The sequence below is a fragment of the Harpia harpyja genome, chromosome 18 (assembly GCF_026419915.1).
Source record: "Harpia harpyja isolate bHarHar1 chromosome 18, bHarHar1 primary haplotype, whole genome shotgun sequence".
Classification (NCBI taxonomy): Eukaryota; Metazoa; Chordata; class Aves; order Accipitriformes; family Accipitridae; genus Harpia; species Harpia harpyja.
In genome coordinates this window covers 7,541,587-7,561,076 of record NC_068957.1, presented here as the reverse complement: position 1 = coordinate 7,561,076, position 19,490 = coordinate 7,541,587, and the positions used below count along the sequence as shown (strand labels likewise).

Here is a 19,490-nt window from a genome sequence, read left to right as displayed (position 1 = left end):
TTGCATAAGATGAGCTAGTCTTGAGTTCTGTGGCTTGCTTTTCCCCCTCCCATCTCGTCTCCTGTTGTGTTACAGTACCTCTCAAATCTGTGATAAATTATATTTATTCTGTTTTGAAATGTTAACTCCCAGTCTTTTTCCTTGACTTGCCCTATGACTGCTGTTGTTGCAGTGGGGTCAGAACTGTCTTTAATATCAGAAACACCACTGAAATCAAAATTTTACTTTCTTTGTCTGGCTTTGTCAGAGTATTCCCAATGGTGGATCTAACCTTTCAAAAATGATTCTGTAAGAAGATACAAGTTAAATCATGCTTAAATTATTTTGTATACCAATTTAGAAAAACATCAAAAATACTAAAGTTTTATGTCGGTTTTGGCAGCAATCATGTACATGTTTGTCTTGCTAGGTCAGCTGAACTCTGACTGACACAGAGGAGGAGAATGTGCAAAAGGTGAGACAAGGTGCACCTTCTGAAACAGCTGAGCTGTGGTAGCTTGCTTGGGGGTCTGAGCAGTTGTCTTACCATGCTTGTCAAAAATGAAGGCCTTGATGCTTAAAACAGAAAAGATGTGGATATTCTCATCACCTCTGAAGCAGCTGTTTCACTTCCCCACCTGCCTCCTTGCAGCTGAGAATAGGATGAGGTATCACAAATAGTCTGTTAAAGAAAGGTGAGATAACATACTATCTTCTCAGGTCTCTTATGGATATTGTAGTACCAACAAAGCCTGTGATAGTCCTAGATGTAGCACCTTCTTTAAGTCTTGAAACATCTGGGTCAGGTCAGTGAGTTCTAAATGGAGTAAATATTGAAGTGCTGTTTATTCCCACGTGCTGTGACTGTGAGGGAGTGTGACCTGGTAACTTGTATAAAACTCATTTCAAGTGCACTCAATCGTAAACCAACAAAAAACCCCACAAAACCAAAAACCACCACACAACCCCCCAACCCAGTATTGGGGAGGTCTGCATATTGCTTTGTTGTGCATGTAACCCGTTTTGCGTAATATTCAAAGAAAGGTTGGGAGTACAAGCACGTGTTACTCTTTCTACATCTTGGTGTTAACAGTATCTGTAAACATATCTACGCTACATTTGAATTGACAGTTAACCAACTTCTTGTAAATGCTTAGCACCACTAACAGGAGTGAAAATAATACTGAACCTTTATTCTAATACACTTATGTATGAAGTGAAATTTTAAATGAGCAATTACTCTTGTGATAACAGGCTATGTGACCATGTCAATACTTACTCAAGTACAGTTACCTCTTTGTCTGCTTAAAAACAGCAGTCCAAAGGTCACTTAATATTACTCTGCTGCAACTTCCTAACAGATCTCTTGTCAGCTTGCTTCTTGCAAATTCCTTACTGGGTTAGGAGGCTGTGCATAAAGTGACAGGTGCTGCATAAACAGCATAACTCAAGCTATTGTGTAGCCTAGTGTAAAGGAAATAGCTTAAAGTTAGTCTTTGAGATTGAATGGGTAGTCAGTTTTATTGGTACGTCTTGGAAAGATATAAAGACATTCTAGAAATGCCTGGAAGAATTGAAAGAATCAGTGTCTTGCAAAAATAGATTTGTAATAGTAGACTAAAGTTCATTTGAATTTTCATTAATAAATATTTACATGTACAAACCCCCCATATAAACTTAATTTCCTTTTACCATAAACATTAACAACCTCTTTATCATTTCATTGCAGCACTGTCAAAAGCCAGAATCATTTCTGTATAAAAGATTTAGAAAAAAGTTCTCCTTCCACTTTTAAAATTAAGAGCTTTACCAAACCTCAATGTGCAAAAAAAAATTGTACACCAGTACCACCAGATACAAAAATTGAATCTGTCAGTACAAATGTGCGTCATGAGAAGAGCTGACTCCATGGTTCCAGGTCTTCTCTGGAGAGACATCAGTCATTGTCTGAGCCTGCAGGTGGCAAGAAGACAAGTGCATCATTGTACGTGTGGCCGTAGGGTCTCAGCCTGTAAACACCGTACATCATCACGTGCATGTGATTCGGGGCCAGTCCGCTGAAGGTGATGGCCATGTCAGAGCAGCAGCCGTCCACCACCTGCTGAGGGTGAGTAGACATTGCTTCCTTAATGAGAGCACCGACTGATTTCGTGTTAAAGACATCTTTTCCTTCTGCGTCTTCCGCGTTCTCAGCAAACACTCCAGTATACTTCAGGCAGATCGCTAGCTGTTTGTCCTCAGCAAGTTTCCAAATCATGCCTCCCTGCTCTGGACACTTGTCAGAGTCTTCAAGAACACGGGAGAGTCGTGTTAGTGATTCAATGCTTAAGACAATTCCTCCCTCGCCATCTACATACTCAAGGTCACCAGATTTCACAGTGTGGCCTATATAAAAAGGCTGCGAGGGGTCTTTTTTCAGTAAGAAGTACTTGAGATTTTCAATAATAGCGAATGTTGTTGGATATGCAAGGAAGAACCAGCTGAATTCATCTTTATAGCGTTCATATGTTATCTTGTAAGCTTTTCTCATCATCACCCATAAGTCATTTGTGTTGAGGGCTACAGAATCAAATACTTTGACGTTTTCAGAGCTGTAGAATTCCACCTTGTCGCAGTGCTTGCTCCACGTCTCTTTCACTGCAGCCCAGTGCCCCAGATCTTTTGGTTTCACAAGGATGATACAATAAACGCGGATACTTTTACTAAGCTCCACGCGTTCGCCTTCTGAAAGGTTTAAGACATCTTCTTTGTTGGGAGCCTGGATGTGGTGATGCTCGTGGTGATGTGCTTTAGTCCCGTGGCCCACCTTAATATGTCCGAGGAGCGTAACCAACATGCAGAAGGCTCCTCCGAGCACCACTCCCTTCACGAAGGAGCTGCTTTCGGAAATCATTTTCCCTAGAAAGGAGACATTCCTGTAAGTTCTTACGGCGTAAGTTTACTACTGCAGGTTCTGTATAGTTTCAATATGCTCTTCAATTTCTAAAGCCAGCTGCGTGTCCCTTCGCTCACGTACCAAGACAACGCTGGTGAAGGAGCGGTACCCAAAAAAAAAAAAAAAAAAAAGTCCCCCAGCTCGGCTCTCGTTACCGCTGACGGTACGACAGACCCCGGCGGGAGGGGTCTCGGCCACCGGACCTGCTCTACCGCCGTGACCGCCCGGCCCCCGCCCCGCCGCTGCTCTGCTCCGGCCCCGCAGCCTCCCCGCCCGCCCGGAGCACCGAGACGCCGCGGTACCGGAGACGCCGCGGTACCGGAGGCCCGGCCGCTGCCGGAGGCCAGGTCCCCCGTAGTCCCGGGACCCTGCCCGCTATCCCGCTAACGGCAGCCGCTCCCGAGACACCCGGAGCGCCGGGGGAGCCTTACAACCGCCGGGGCTGGGACCGGCCCTGCCTCCCCTTGGCCCGCCCGCCGCTTACCGGTGCCGCCGGGCCCTCCCGCGCCCCGGAAGCGCGCCGCCCCGCCTCACCGCCTCTTCCTTTTCCCCGCCGGAAGCGCCGCCCGCCGCCTTTCTAGGCGCCGCCCGCTCGCTGGTGCGGAGGCGCGGCCGCCATCTCGCGGTTCGCTGCCGGTCCCGGTGCCGCCGCCCTCGGCCGCCGAGCCCCGCTGCCCGCCTGCCCTCGCCTCGCCCCCGTGGCGGTCTCTCCCCGCTCGTTGCCTTCACGGCGGCGGCCCCCGCGGGGCCGGAGAGGGCGGAGAGTGCCGTCGGGGAGGCCGGCTCGCCGGGCGGCTGAGGAGAGGAGCCTCGGCGCCCGTGTGGTTCGGAGGAGCGGGGCCGGGCGCCGCCGGTTCGCCTTTAGGCAGAGGCTGGAGGGGCCGCGGCCGAGCCGGCGGAGGAGCGGCCGGCCTGGCGGGGCAGCCCCGCCATCTTGCGGGGAAGGGCCGCTCGCCGCTTCTCCCCGGCCGAGCCCGGGCTGGGGCGGCCTCTGCTTGGCGTGTTGTTTACGGTGCTAACCTGAACCTCTTTGCGGAGGTTTTTACGTGACTTTTAAGTTTCTTCTATCGCGAACGCGCTGCTTTTAAATCGGAAGGTAGGCGAATGGGGACGGGGCGGCGAAGGAAAGGCAGAACCGGCCTTAAACCGTATCTAGGATCACATCTGCTGACGCCGATGGGATATACTGCCCTAAATTTCCAAACTAATAAAATACGGTGTGCTGGAAGCATAGTACATTTCACTTGTTTTCCTTTTCTCTGGCATGGAGCACAACACACACATGAGATCAGTTAACATTTAAAGAGTAAAGCCAGAACGTTTTTCTGCTAACATTTTCCTTCCTTTAGTGGTAATTATTCCTGAGCTCCAGATTGAAAGAGGCATGTCAGAATCACTTTCTACACATCATATCTCAATAATTTAGGATTGACACCTCATTTGAAGGAGCATCACTGAACAATCGTTAGCTCCCTTTTTCCACCAGCCTCTTGAGGGGAAAAAAAAAAGTTTTTACATATTTTATGTCTTTATTAGCTGATCATAGTGTACTCTTAGGCCAGCATAGTGGTTAGGATAAAGTCCTAGGTAGGTTTCCCCTATATTGTAAGGTATGCCCTGGTTGGCTGAACTTGGTGGGTTTTATTTAAGTCAATTTACAACTGAGCTGCTCTGGAGTCTCTGGCATCTGGCTGGGTTCCCCAGATGCCTCAGTTATTCAGGTAATTTTTTTTTTTTTTTTTTAGGCTCGTGGTTGTACTGTAGACATCAAAGCTTAACGATGTTACCTTGGCAAAAAGATCTGTAAGAATATCGATTGCTTGACTCTTCTGGGCCTGGGGAATCATTGCTTGTGGTTCAGGTAAAACTGTTACAAAACAGTGATTTTGGTTGGATCACTGTATGTCCGGATTGGCTCCATTCAGTGGAGCTAAACCCCAGTTACACACTGTGACAGGAGAATACTGACAGTTTGTATGTTCAGGTAGTTCTGTTGCCACACTAAGGGAACATCACTCATCCTATCTTTTCCCACCTGGCTGCCTTTAAGGTATAAACAGGTGGACACTCAGGTTGTTATCACATACCAGAGATTAGAGGTCAGCTCAAAGTTTGTTTTACGTATCTCCTGTTTGCAGAATCAGTTGTGGCTTTCAGGGCTTCAGCAGTTGCCTGATCATGTACTTCAGACAGATTTGAATGAGTTGCGATTCACTGCTTCAGCTGATGCTTCAGCAAATTGTTTTCCTGCTTGACTTCAGTGAGGTTCTTTCCAAGGCTCTGACAGAATGACTAATGTAGTTACACATCTTGACTGGCGCTTTAATACATTTTCAACATTGCTTTTATCCAGCAGCAGATCAGTGAAGAGAAAGTTTAAGCAGCATGTAAAACATGAAGAGACTCTTCTGCCTTCTGTGTTGCTTGAAGCTGTTGCTTTGTGTTAAAAGGGCTAAAATGGCATAGTAATGCATAAGATCTCACAGCAGCCATTGTTAAGTATTCTGGAGCTATATTAGAACTCACTTAGACATACATGTACTCCTGTAAACTATCCATCTCAAATTACTACAAGAAACTTTTTAAAAACTGCAGGAGATAAGTGTTTGAAGCCATTCCGCCATGGGCTGGGAACCAGTCAAATGTCACAAGCAAGGAAGGGCCAGCCCTAAGATGGAGGTTGGGTGAGGAAAGCCAAGGGAGATGCTTCGCCACGCGGTAGGAATGAACCGGGAGAACTGACTCCTCTAAGATCACCGCAAATGGCTGTGCATTAGTTTTGTATTAAAACGTGCAGTTACGTATGCACACAGAGTATCATCGGCCAGATTTCGGCTTTGAGCACTGACTTGCTGTCCATTGAGATGTTCATTAGCTGCAGCTTCACCCCTTACTTCCTACTGATCCTTTGTAGTAATCTCTACCCCGCTCTCAAACAATAGCAGCTTTTGAAACCTACAGACCTGTGCCAGGATCTAAACTGCTGACAGAGCTGAATTGCTCCCCGGCTCGTTGCTTGTCTCGACAGACAGCTGATCCCCTGCTGTTTTCTGTTTGTCTTTCCTCGCTGCCTGCAGCTGCATTTGCCTTCTGATGCTCTTTCTTGCCTCCGAGGAAAGACATCAAACATAATGTTCTCACTGTGTGGTCCGAAATGTCCATGAGAGATTGGCTATTATCAAAACATATTTGATAGGAACTTTGTTCCAATTAATGCAAAATGTTTCAGCTGACACATGAATTGTCATCTCTTACAGTGACTGCTTGTTAATGATCACAAATGACTGTCCACTCTCTTGGAAGCAGACTCATCTGTCTCTCTCTTATGTAAGTGTGCAGCAGAGAGGCTGGGCTAGAGCAGTGCAGTAACGTTCCAAGTGGGTAACCAAAGTTAGAGGTGAGCTATTGCAGACTTTTCTGGGCAGTTAAAACACCAGTTGATCTATATGCCATATAGAAAGAACCCCTAATCAGAAGATACTGTTGAAATGCAAAATGAGAAATGCAGAGGTATGGTTGAACTGGGACAGCTGACTTTGTTGTCACATCACCCATGTATTTACGATGCTGAAGCTGCTGGAAAACACACAAGTTTTACCCGTCCATCTGACTCCGTCAGGAGAGGAGGTCAAGTGTGTTTATGATCTGAAGGCTGCAAACGCTCACCTCGAATAGCTGAACTCCCATTGATGCCAACAGAGACAGTGCAAGAAAAGGGCTTTTATGAAGAGGTCAACTATTACTGTTCTGTTACACACCTGGCACTTCCATTATTTCATTCAGCCCATAAAGTGCGTAATTGAACAAACTTGTCTGCTGAGGTCTTCAGTCCTATTGTTGGAAAAGGTTTGGGAATCCCTGTCCTAAAGTCATAAAATAGTGAGGTGGAGATTTTAGTTCACAGGTAGGTAAAGCCAGATTTCTTCATTCACTTCACAGGGAGCTGCTCAGCTGTGCATTTCTTTTGGAGGAGGATAGATTCTGGAGCCAAACTTTAGTCCCCTCATTTGAAAATTTTGCCCTGCATCTTCCTCTTCACTTTAGTTTCACCCTCAAAATCTGGAATCTGGAAAGACATGGACTCTTCATAGGTCGTGTGCATCTTGAGCAAGCGTGCACAGCCACGTCAGACACCAAGACCTTGTCACAGGGGTAGGCACTGGACAAAGGAAGAAAGTTTTAAAGCCATCAAGAGATACAGTGTTATATTTTTAATACTAATTTCAAAACTCGGGTTGAAGTATTTACCTCTGAAAAAGTGTTCTCTCCAGTTGTCGGACAAAATGCTGGAATTACAAGATGAAATTGTATAGCCCACATTTTATAGGAGATAGTGCATAATATGCTCATTTAGCCTTGAAATCTGTTAAATTGATTAACTATGTTAAACAATAGTTTTAAATCACTTTTCGCTCTTCTTTCATCCATGAGCACTGTCAAGGAAGAGCTTGGCATTGAAATAGCCATTATTTAAATGGTGCCCTCAAGCACAGGAAGATATATGAGATGCAAAAGATGTGTGACTCCAAAAGAACTTACCAACTTTGGACTGCTTTATAATTTCTTCAGTTTTTAATGTGTGTAGCTGAATGCAAAACTCATCTTATTCTCTGGGTATGCCAAATCAATCAAGTGAATGCTAATGTCCTGCTAGCTCCAGCAATTCAGCTGGAATTGAACTAGCAAGAGACAATGCCCAGAGCTGAGCTGACATAATTGTGAATGGCTCCGATGCACAAATACAACAGAAAGAGAATAGGAACTAGACATTTTAATGTCAACTCTCTTAGAAGCACAGGAAAAAAAAAAATCATCATTGCTCAGATAGAAACAGGAAAAAAAAAGCAGAGAGAGAGAAATCTTATTTTTCAAGCTCCCGAAGGAAAAAAAAGTGGAGATCAAAATAGAATTCTATCAGAAAGAATGGGTTCTTAATAGTCCTTTAAACTAAAATGCATGAAACAGTGATGAAGTGATTTTTGCTGCATCTTTAAGGAGCTTGCTTTTGTCAGTCTGAGGTTATTTGTAAAAGGGCCTCTGCAGAAAATTATGGTCTCAAATTATGTTTTTTCAGGCTCAGATTGCATAGGTAAGAAGCACCATTGCGAGCAGCAGTGACAAAGATGGCCCCGTGGCACACAGAGAAGCCAGAAGGGGAACGCTGCTCTTCAGGCGCTGCCTTGATGTGATTTACGGACAGTTTGTGGAGCCTAAGCACAGGACTAGGTTTGTGGCTTGGTTTACAGGAGTTCTGCTCCAGTGTCTTAGAAAATCTTCTTTAGGCATTGCCTCAGTTTGGTTACCTGCAACCTGGAGATACACAAAAGCTTCTGGCATGGTATTTATTGTAAAAGGGGTTATGGTGAGTAAATAGTTATTGTTACTAGATGGGAGGATCTGTGAAGTTCTGTTGATGTTAGCCCAATAAGGGAAGAGGAGGAAGAGAAAGGATGGAAATAGCAGAGCATTTGACAGGCCTGAATGTCAGTAGCTTCCATGAGATGCTTTCTTGTACCAAATGTTGGCATCCCTTTATTTCGTCAAGGAAATTGAGGTTTTAAAGTATCAGATTCTCCAAGCAGACATTTGCTTTCCTATACTGATGTTGAAACAGGAAGCTCCGGAGCTGTATGTGCAGAAGCTGTGATTTAGCAGAGGGGAGATGTACCACGAACGTTGTATGTCTCGTCCTGGGGTGGGCGAAGAACCGTTTCATCTTTACCTGGTAGCTGAGGACCCATGAAAGAGAGAGCTTGTTCTGTGTAGGAGGGGATGCTGTCACTCTGGCACCGCGATCAGATGTAGAAGCTTTATGCTTTCTGGTGAAGCAGGGATGTAAGCAGTGCTAATAGCGCATGCATGTGAGCAGGGAGCAGCATACACTGCAGGCAAAAGAGGACAGCGCATAGGGTCTGAGATATTGCTGCATTTGAGATCAACGTGTCAGATTTTAGCCTCTTTCTCTTTCAAAGAGGTGTTGACAGTGTTGTATTGTCTCGCAGGGCCTCAGCTTGGCCAGTCCTAGCGTGCTGTCTGGTTTCTTTCAGTTTAGTTTGTAAATAGCAGGCTGTATTTAGACTCCTGACTTGCACAGCCTTCTGTTACTGCAGCTACAGTGCTGCAGCCTTTAGCAGAGTCACTGCTGTCAACAACTAAGCCACAGCACTCCTGCGCTCTGCCTTTTATTGGCCTTTATGGATCCCTTTAACAGATACAAAAATGCAAAGGTGCCACCGCTCCTTAGCACCACGGTAGTATCTTCTACAGTGTGCCAGAGGCGTAATCCTATGGGAAGGTGCACCAGGAGAAGGGCACCTGGGGGATCCCTGACCCTGCAACGCTCAGCGCTGCTCCTGGCTCCCTGCAGCGCTGGCATCGAGGATGGCAGTGGTGCAAAGTGAATATTTGCTCTGTTCACACCAGCTGCACCTCCTATCAGTCCTTTGATGGCAGGGAACAAGCCATTGTCACTGTGGCTTGGGGCAGCAGGTACAGATAAGATGTCACAATTCCTGATTCCCAAGGGAACGAGGTCTCAGGTGGTAAATACAGTGGGGTCTGTTGAGGGGCAAGGGAGGGGATGCTACGTGCTGCAGAGTCTTCTCTGTTCCCCCCTCATTTCTATAGAAAGCTTCCATGTACTTCATACTCTCTATGTGGGACTTTTTTTTTTTTAATATGTGCAATATCTAACGTGCTCATAATTCTGAGAGTACACTCATAGTTTCAAATGTTAATATGCTGATACATGGATAACGGTGCCCTAGTTCCCACTCATATCTAAACGTCTACCTTCAGGTAAGAATAAGGCAGTAGCTGATTGTTACAACTTCTTTCATCTGTGCTTAATTTTGCTAGCTCATTATTCTGAGGAATTTTTCTTGAGAAAAAAATTACACGCTTAGGTCAGTTATATCAGTACAAGAGGCTGTGAAGCTGCTATGAAGGAATAGAAAAATCTCTTTAGGAGCGCGAATTGTCAGTGATGTACAGTATCTATTCACACTCTAAAAGATTGAATTAAAAGTGATAATTATGTGCTGTTTTTGCTGCTTAAGTGGTTTAATGCCATTATGACTGTGCTACTTAATGGAAAAGCTTAGAATCAGACTAGCATGGGAATACTAAAAATTTTAATGGATTTTTGCTCAAGTCATTCTTCCTATTAGGAAACAAACCCACCAAAATATATAACTAGGTCTTTGGATTCAATTATTAATCCTCTCTCCTAATTTGAAGAGCAAAATTATCACTTAACAGCAGTTCTCTGAAATAGAATTTTAATGATACTAGTCATCTCATAGTTGAACATGATTTTTCCCGATCAGAACAAAGTTAGATGATTCTCAGTGCTGAATCAGTTTTAATTATTAATCCTAAGCAGTTAAAATATATACTGTCAACAGCATGTCTTGAACATCTGTCAAAGAAGCTGTCAGAAATGTTTTCAATGGCTTCTCGTGTGTTAGCTGGCTTCTCTGCATGAGGTGAAGGCTTTGGAACATGGTAATTGGAATGGGATTGTAGAAATAATGTATAGGAAGAGAACTACGCCATACACTTGGAAGGATTCTTATGGGCTGATCCTGACATTTTATAGTTCTAAAACAAATCTGATGGGCTTCATCATAATGTGATCCTGTCTCCCCAAGGAAATTTGCAGTAGTTTAGGTGAAGTGCTTGTTTTGACCATGAAATGAGAAGAGAAAGCAGGCAGAAAACTGAACAGTTATGGGTCATCCTTTTATAGGTTGGTGCTAAAGCAAATGGATTGAGGTATTGAGGTGGTGTAACTTGTGCTACTTGAATGTGGATGGAGATATTCGTGGCTTATAGGGATGTGCTATTGGTTACAACTGCTATTGCAAATTCAAAATCAGAAATAATCCCTTGTAGAAGTTCTGCAAAACTTCTCTAGGAGGAATACAGATAAAGGTGGGAAGACCCAGTTCAAAAACCCCTTCTCTTTTCATGATTAGCCACATGTTTCCAGTTGTTCATGCATCTGATTATTCCCTGGGTTTTTTTAACATCCCCTCTGAAGACTATATAAACTCAGGGGGGAATTTTCCTCTGTGGTGTTAACTACCAAAGCTGCTTTGTTTCCAGTGTCTCATGGCAACTATTTGTGCTTTTTGATTCGTAGCCTAGAAAACTAAATTAGCAATTATTCTACAGAATGCATGTTATTTGGGGCAACACTAATTTGCCAGGAGCAACTTCTTGACACATCTGAAAATCACGTCACCTCTTTAGGCCAGCAAAATGTCAGTCCTTTCTCGCTGCTACTGTTCCGGTGTTTTATACAACATGAATCAAGTTGATACTGACCAAGAGGCTTCTTTGGCCTGTTAGCAGTAGTAAACTTCTGGGCATTCGTGACAGAATACCCAGTGTTACAGCTTGCTGATCTGTTTAGATTATTGCATATTTTTCCTTTTCCATGTATCTGTATTTTGTTTTGCCTCTTTCCAGGCTTTAATGACAAATAAAAAGGCGTAACAGACTCATACTGTATGTTTCCAAGGTCTTTCTGATGGAAGTATTGGGACTTCTTTACAGTTGTACTCAGTTTTCCTGACTTGCAGCAGGACAACAGAGCAGAGTCTTACAACTATGAGCAAATACTGTGAAGTTGAATTTCTTTCCCTTTGAAATTGAGAAATCGATACAAATTGGCAGAAATTCTCATATGCAAACGAACTTCTTGAAAGGCTGACTCTGACGTTCACGAATGCTATTGGGATGAATGGAAATATTGCGGCTTCATTTTCTGCTATGATGCCAAATTGTCTGTCAGCAGTACGAGGCTGATTGTGGGAGTTTTCTTCTCTGGTTATTTTTCTGGTTGGAAGTCCATCAGGAATACCACCATGGTTAACATTAATATAGGTCTTAATACCGCTCCCCCTCTTCAATTTGAAGTGAAAGGCAAGTTGGAGTGGAGGATCAAGCCCTTAATTTGTTACTTACATTTGATTTGAAGCTTAGTGTCCAAGGTCGAGCTAAAAGGGTAACAGAATAACTCAGGCCTGTGAGCAACTCATCATGTTAGACAGAAAGCAATTTGGTCCAAGGCGCAGCATGTTGGAAGATTGCCACTTCCTTTCTCTTGCAGTACTGTTCTGTATTCTCACTCCTGTAAACAGTCTCTTCTTCCCTTTCTGTGGGTAACTGGGCTTCCTTCCTGAAACCTTCCCAAATTCAAACTGCATTTGGCAATAATTTTGTATTTGTGTTTGATACAAAAGTTTTCAAAGGAGCTTCACAGACACTAATCAGGGTAAAAATGCAAATCTAAAATCTGTCTTATTCTCATGTTTCCTTTGGAAACCATTGAATTTCTTACAAGCGCACTTTGGCAGATGATGTGGCCCTTACAGTAATAAATCACAGGAACATAAGACACTTCACTGCAGCTGCAACGTGGCTAGTTAGGATCCTATTCAAGAAAAAGGCTTAGGCAGTGTATTTTCTTTCCTATACTCTGCTGTAGCATTTCTCCTCCTTATAGATCAAGTGAAAAGACTCTCAGAATGCTCTTATAATTGTCTCCTTAGAGTTATAATCTGCAAATGCTTTTTTCCTAAAAGATAAAAATACCCAAATCTTAATGGAGCCTTTTTAAATGGCACATCATTAACTCTCCAACCTCCTTCACGGTTTTGTAAATCTCTTTAATAAGGGTGAGAAGAAGCTTAGAGAGGTCTCTTTGATTAAAGGTTTGACCTGGAATTACTTTGAATTTGTATTATGGAGTCAGCAGGTTTACTGTGGTAGTCTTAACAGAGAATCTTTTGAAGTACTTTGCAGGTAGAGCTGTAAAGAGAGTAAGTATTATATAAAACTTGCTAAAAAAGCAGCAGAACCAGTTAAGCATCAGGGCACTATGTTGAAAAGGCGTATCCATGGAGCACGGGGAACAAGCTACCTTGCTAGTTTAAAGCCTGAATTTGCAAGTCTTGTGAGTGGGATTATATGGCAGAATTTCAAGAAAAGGAGGCTGGATTCAGTAATCCATGAGGTCCTTTCAGTCCTATGCCCAGGCTTCCTGCAAGATTATAATCACTAAAAAATAACAGTTTGAAGAAGTGACTCAAATCAGCAAGAAATATAGCCAGGACAGTGGAACTTGATGTGCTCAGTGCTTCATCACCATGTGTGCTGGTTTTGGCTGGGATAGAGTTAATTTTCTTCACAGTAGCTGGGATGGGGCTACGTTTTTTGTGCTGAAAACAGTGTTGATAACACAGGGATGTTTTCGTTATTGCTGAGCAGTGCTTACCCAGAGCCAAGGCCCTTGGCTCCTCTTGCGCTCCTCACCCCACCCCACCAGCGAGGAGGCTGGGGGGGCACAAGGAGTTGGGAGGGGACACAGCCGGGACAGCTGACCCCGACTGACCAGAGGGATATCCCAGACCATAGGACGTCATGCTCAGCATAGAAAGCTGGGGGAGAAGAAGGAAGGGGGGACGTTTGGAGTGATGGCATTTTGTCTTCCCAAGTCACTGTTAGGCATGATGGAGCCCTGCTTTCCTGGAGATGGCTGAACACCTGCCTGCCCATGGGAAGTGGTGAAGGAATTCCTTGCTTTGCTTTGCTTGCGTGCGTGGCTTTTGCTCTACCTGTTAAACTGTCTTTACCTCAACCCACGAGTTTTCTCACTTTTACTCTTCCGATTCTCTCCCCCATCCCACTGGGTAGGACGGAGCAAGTGGCTGTGTGGGGCTGAGCTGCCGGCTGGGGTTAAACCACGGCACCATGCATGGCTTGGCTCAAAGGAAGCGACCAAGGACACAAAAGCCTGTGAAGCCTTTTAACCCTGCTAATTTTGAGTCTTACGGGTACAAGTTTCTTAGAAGGTGAAGTTCCCCTCAAGGTCACGTAAATCTCTGCTAACAGATTTGCTGTATTTGTCAATGATGGCCCTATAATTCTGATTAATGGAGATGCTTCTCTGTAGGATGGGTGGCCTCACTTCTCCCTGCTATAACTTTTTATAGGTTCTCTAAAGCTTAGGCAAAACTTTCAGTATGGGGCAGTGAGTCTACACTGGATTTATTGCACAGTATTTAATGGCTGACTTCAGGAGCATTTAGGAGCCGAACCATCCAACATCTACAGTACTCATGATATGTCAGAGTCTCAGAAAGGTCAGATTTTCTTTGGCAATGTCCCCTCCTTTAGTTTTTGCTTTCATGGTTGGACTTCTCGGCATGAATATACTGACAACATTCCTGTATCTGCCAACTAAGGACAGGAACTTGCAACTTACAGAAATCGGCATTGCAGTATAGGTAGCCTTTGCTTTGGAGAGTCTGTTTGCTAGGCCCATATGTCAAATGTCAGCATGATGGAGCATGCCTTGTATGTAGCCAATTTTGCAAGACCCGTAGCAGAGCCATAATGTTGACAATACCATTACGGAGTCAACAGGGGAGGTCGATCTTAATTCCCCTTGCTTGCCTGTTCTTCCTGGTTTTCGTACTCTGCAGAAATGCAGACAGCGTATGCAGAGCAACAACTGTGCCCATTTGAGCTACCCATTCACTGCACGGTGACGGGTAACGTCAGCTGAACTTCCCACAAAAGCAACACCATCTCGCTAGCAGCGATGATATTTTTCAACCTTTCAGACAGGGCGTCAGGACCTTCCCTCCTAGGCGCACCCAGCCACCGCTGCTCTGCTTTTGCCGAGGTGTCAGGACGCGTTCTTGGAGACATGCCGTGTGCTGGAGGTAGGCAAGCGAAGCAGCCCGGGGGAGCGCTGGTACTCCGGTCGTCTCTCCCGCCTGCCCTAGCAGCTCTTCCCCCCGAGATATTCAAAAAGCGAGTGGACAGGGTACTCCAGGGCATGGTTTAGGGGGCATGGTTAATGGTTGGACTCGATGATCTTGAAGGTCTTTTCCAACCGAAATGATTCTATGATTCTATGATTCTATGACACGCAGGGCAGCTCCACACTGGCAATTTGCTGGGCAGAGAGGGAAGCGCTGCTGATGGGGAAGGGGAAAAGAAAAGAGTGTGGTTTTCCTCTCCCAACTGCTAGAACAGAAAGGCTGCTCAAAGGGGACCCGGATCCAGAGAAGGGAAGCAGGGAGGACGCCCAGAAGGAGTGGGCAGAGCAGACATGGTGAAAAATAGGACATGAAAGTGGCACTGCAGAAAGCTCTTCTAGCCTTAAAGGAAAGTGAAAGGTCTCTGTGGCTCCTGAAGGAAAGCCTTTTCAGTGGCTGTGGGGAGGGTTTTTTGTCCGTTTTCAGGCAATGTTGAAAAAAGAGACTTCTGTTGCTCTGATAAAATGTTCTTTCCCCCCTGCAATGAAAGCATTAAAGACATTGCAAGTGAATTATTAGGCTTTTGTGTACGACACGTGCGCATCCTACCCCGGAACTTGGTGGCCAAATGTAGACAGATTTCTCTGCAAGATGTTCAATGGTTTTAATCCCTCCTGAGGCTGATGATAGGAGGCTTCAGCTCTTATCAGAAGCCCTTAGCTCCTATGAAGACAGGATGAGAGTTGGGGTTGTTCAGCCTGGAGAAGAGAAGTCTCTGGGGAGACCTTATAGCGGCCTTCCAGTACTTAAAGGGGGCCTACAGGAAAGCAGAGAGGGACTTTTTACAAGGGCATGCAGTGATAGAACAAGGGGTAATGGCTTTAAACTGAAAGAGGGTAGATTTAGATTAGATATAAGGAAGAAGTTCTTTACTGTGAGGGTGGTGAGGCACTGGAACAGGTTGCCCAGAGAGATTGTGGATGCCCCATCCCTGGGAGTGTTCAAGGCCAGGTTGGATGGGGCTTTGAGCAACCCAGTCTAGTGGAAGGTGTCCCTGCCCATGGCAGGAGGGTTGGAACTAGATGATCTTTAAGGTCCCTTCCAACCCAAACCATCCTTTGATTCTCTTAGAATAACCCTTATTTCTACAGACTCTGGGGAAACTGAGTGCTGATCTGTTTAGTGTGATTAGGTGGCAGCAAGGCTGAAATACTGTTGAGGGAAGCATTGCTGCAGAGTTGCTTGATCAAGAAAAATATCTAAGGTGATTCCAGAAGTAGCTGGTATTCAAAGCACAGCTCAGGTGAGTACACCCAACATATCTGATGGGACAGGGTAGAGGACACGGTAAAGCACTAGCAGTGCTGCATTCAGAGAGCAGTGCCAGATGCACTGCAGGCTTCCTGAATGCCTCAGAGTTTTTGGATATTTGAAGTTTTGTTACTGTTCCTTTTGAAGAAAGATGGTAGGTATAAATTCCTTAAAGAGCAGTAGTGTAGTACCTGCCTCCATATGTGGCCAAATAGGATGGTACAACAGCAAGTTGAACAAAGTAAAGCATTTCACTGATTTTGCTGTAGTTCTGGGACGCATTTCCTTTATGACTCCCCAGCAATCTGCATACCTCCTACTGGAGAGAGAGAAGTGATTATTCCTGCCTGTGACAGCCTAGCCTTTTTTGGAAATAATACTGCAGTATTTAAGTCTACTCAAATGCTGGATGACCTTAGTCTCTGTGCAGTGCTGATGTAACTGGTGGGATGGTCTGATGGTAATGAGATGAAAGGGCTCCAGGTCACTGTTTGTCTCAGTAGGGAATGCTGTCCTTCATCCTGGGTTTGATCCAGCTCCAATTAATATGATGCAAAAACACCCACAAACTTTTCTATTATAATGTATTTCTATAAAGAAAGATCAGATCCTTAGTGTTTGTTGCTGAAGTATGTGGTGGTACTTGTGCATTGTCTTCACAGATGTCAGCAAGAGCAGAAGGTGATCACATCTCGTTAGAAAACATTCAATGTCTGCAGAAATGTATGTTCTGTGACTTATGCTCCACAGACCTAACATATTTCTTGTGTGGACCACCCAAAGGCTGCTTGAACCATTCTGTAGTCCTCAGCTGCCTGTGAGATCAGGCGTGTGTAAGAAGGAATACGTGGGGCCATGGATGTGACATTGCTGCGGGGCATTACGAGTGTACGATGACAGACTGGGGCTAAGCACGCACTGCTTTTCCCATGCTGCACATTGGGGAGTTTGCTTGTACTAAGCTTTCTCTCATTTTTGTTATGGCGTTTCAAAACAGTAGCAGAGTATCTAAAGGGCTGGTGCTGAGGCAAGTCCAGCTGCTTTCCAGGTGAGGGGATTATTCACCCCTTCCCTGTTTTAGGCACGTAATCTTTTGATTCTCTGAGTCATCACCTCTGTTGGAAACACCCCCCTCTTTCACCTTGTATTCTCCTGGGGGGAATACAAGCTCCCATCTTTGGATACTGTGTTGAAAACCAAAGCAGGCTCTGTGTGGGCCCCTTCATGCACACAAAGCTGAAATAGGAAAAATAAAAATATTACCTTCTATTCCTTGGAACTCTGACATCTGTCTCCTAGTCTCTGATTTTCATACTATGCCATTTCCTCATCTGTTTTACTGGGTGCGTAGGAGCTTTTATTGCTTCCAGTATTTAGATAGAATGAAAACTATTGCTTAAATGAATAGCTCCTGAAATTGTTGCCTTGCTGGGAATCGTTAATATGCCATATGGATTCAACTCGTGCATCTGAGCTAATATTGCACCCAGAATTGCTAAAACTATTTCTTTTGAACTCTTAACCCTTTATTGGATAGGAGAGGATGATTTTTTTTCCTTTAGTAGCTGAGATTTCAAATGTACGTATGCTGCAGTCATTCAAGATGTCACATTTGGGCATCTCCTTCTCCCGGAGTGTTATGTATCTTATTCTCTCAGCGAGGATCTCAGGATGTTTTGCAAAGTTATTCTCAATTCAGATGTGAGGAAAATGAGGCATAAGAAATGTCAAAATGTCTCTTGCAGAGCTGAGGATAGAGCTGCCCTCTGGCTTCCTAGGACACCCGGCAAGCCTCTTCACTTCCCTGTGCAGGTGGTCCAAAAACCTGTATTGCTCAGGAATACATCTCTCTCCAGCACTCAGAGGCCAGTGGGAAATTCAGCAGGAACTGGCCGGAGCAGTCAGTGTTGGGAGAGTTGGAAAAGGCTGAAATGAAAATGTGGAGTAAGGACAAGAGATTGCAGTTGATGGAGGTTTGAAGGCAGGTGGCTGTAAGTGGTTGACAGTGCTCTCAGCCTACTGCAAATGCAGAATTAAATGTACTGCCTTTAATCACCTTCCTCAAACCTTTCCGATGTTTACCTGCTACATGCAAGGAAATAGTCACTTGGGCTCAGCTGACAAATGGTAGTTCATTAGGATATGGTAATTCGATTGCTTGTGATTGTCTTTCTCTGCTCTTAGTATCTGAGAAAGAAGAGTATTCTAAATTGTAAGGGAAATAATCCGTCCTGATTTATGCCACCAAAAAAAAAAATCCCAGAGGAAGATTAATTCCAAGAAACAAAAGTGTCTATTAACATAAATGACTGTTAGCTATAGTGAGCATTAAACTTAAACGTATCTATTCTCTCCATGTGGCGCCACGGTTTTTAGCGTAGAGGCTTGAGTGCTACATTAAGCTGAATGAGGAATAGTGGAAGCTTTATAGCTCAGTTAGGCATTGAAATGGTACCGGTTCGGGAAGCTTGACAGATGAGACAGGCTTGAGAAAAATAGGTGAATCAAAGCTGTAGTTAGAAAACCAACTCAGCCCCAATACACCCATTTCTCCTATGGTTTAGTAACGATACTTCTGTTGATTTACTTGCCTCACCTTGTCTCAGGAGATGAGATCTATAACAATGATAGAGAGCTCCCTTTTGAACTTACGTGAACTCACTCAACAAGGGGATTAAAATTGGATTTCAGCTTAGTAGCTCTCGTGTTGTCTAGCATCAGGAAGCGTGTTGCTAGCAGGATAGATATCTTGCCTGGTGTGTGCCTGGGTGTCCTTGAGTATTAACGCGCTACATCGATGCCTCCCATTTTTAGGGCAGGGTTGCTCGGACCGCAGCTTGAAGGCCTGTTGTGGCTGAGACTATCCTTCTGTGAGCCGTCCCCAGGTCAAATGGGTTCTGCCGGTACCAGCCCGCTCCTGCTCTCTGCCTTCGCCGTGTAACTCCGCTATCTCGGCCGTGGGAGGACAGGGCTGTGCATTTGCGGTCGCCGTTCTGCGTGCTGGCAGGCAGCCACAGAGTTTGCGCCTGTCTGCACTACTTCAGCTCTGCAGTAAGCCCAGCACGTTCTCCTCAGCTGTAGAAGCTGCTCTTCTGCACTTGCAGAGCAAAACGCATTTGCTTAGGAGGCGTCAGGGCTGTGCGTGCGTACCGTCAGCCCAGCACGGTGGGAGGAGATGTTGCCGTGGTCCCCGGCCCTTCTCAGGCTGAAGGTGGGGAACCGACCCAGCTCACCAAAGATGGGGTAGTTGGGTCCATGCTGCAAGGTGGAGCAGTGTTACAAGGAGGCTTTGCACGTTGAGGTCTGTTTCCTCCATTTACATTGCTCCGGCACGTTGTGCTCACGCTGGGTTGATGAGGGCTCGGAGTCAGGTATGAGGGATTATTGCCCAGTTGCAGAACTATCAGTGGTGTTAGAAGAAACGGGAAAAGCAACAAAAATGCCCGAGATAAGCAGATGCAATAATGCAACACTAATCTAGACAATGC

The 19,490-nt window shown here is 44.9% G+C and overlaps 1 protein-coding gene and 1 long non-coding RNA gene across 3 annotated transcripts; one reads left to right on the top strand and one right to left on the bottom strand.

The window, feature by feature from the left end:
- Window positions 1–1,474: 1,474 nt before the first annotated feature.
- Window positions 1,475–3,520, bottom strand: C1GALT1C1 (C1GALT1 specific chaperone 1). Of its 2 annotated transcripts, none has more exons than XM_052814060.1 (2): window positions 3,399–3,520; window positions 1,475–2,877 (listed from the first exon to the last, which is right to left on the bottom strand). In XM_052814060.1, exon 2 carries the CDS (start codon window positions 2,870–2,872, stop codon window positions 1,916–1,918), a length of 957 nt encoding a protein of 318 aa, XP_052670020.1. In that variant the 5' UTR covers window positions 2,873–2,877; window positions 3,399–3,520; the 3' UTR covers window positions 1,475–1,915. The 2 variants fall into 2 exon arrangements, with proteins under 2 accessions (XP_052670020.1, XP_052670021.1); XM_052814061.1 differs by lacking the exon at window positions 3,399–3,520 and adding an exon at window positions 3,346–3,366.
- Window positions 3,521–6,044: 2,524 nt separating this feature from the next.
- Window positions 6,045–11,426, top strand: LOC128154025 (uncharacterized). Its single transcript, XR_008239213.1, has 2 exons — window positions 6,045–6,311; window positions 6,854–11,426. It is a non-coding gene; the product is annotated as an uncharacterized LOC128154025 (long non-coding RNA).
- The last annotated feature ends 8,064 nt before the right edge of the window (window positions 11,427–19,490 follow it).

Coding starts and splice junctions, on each gene's coding strand:
- C1GALT1C1 (XM_052814060.1), bottom strand. CDS start 2,872: ATGATTTCCGAAAGCAGCTCCTTCGTGAAGGGAGTGGTGCTCGGAGGA.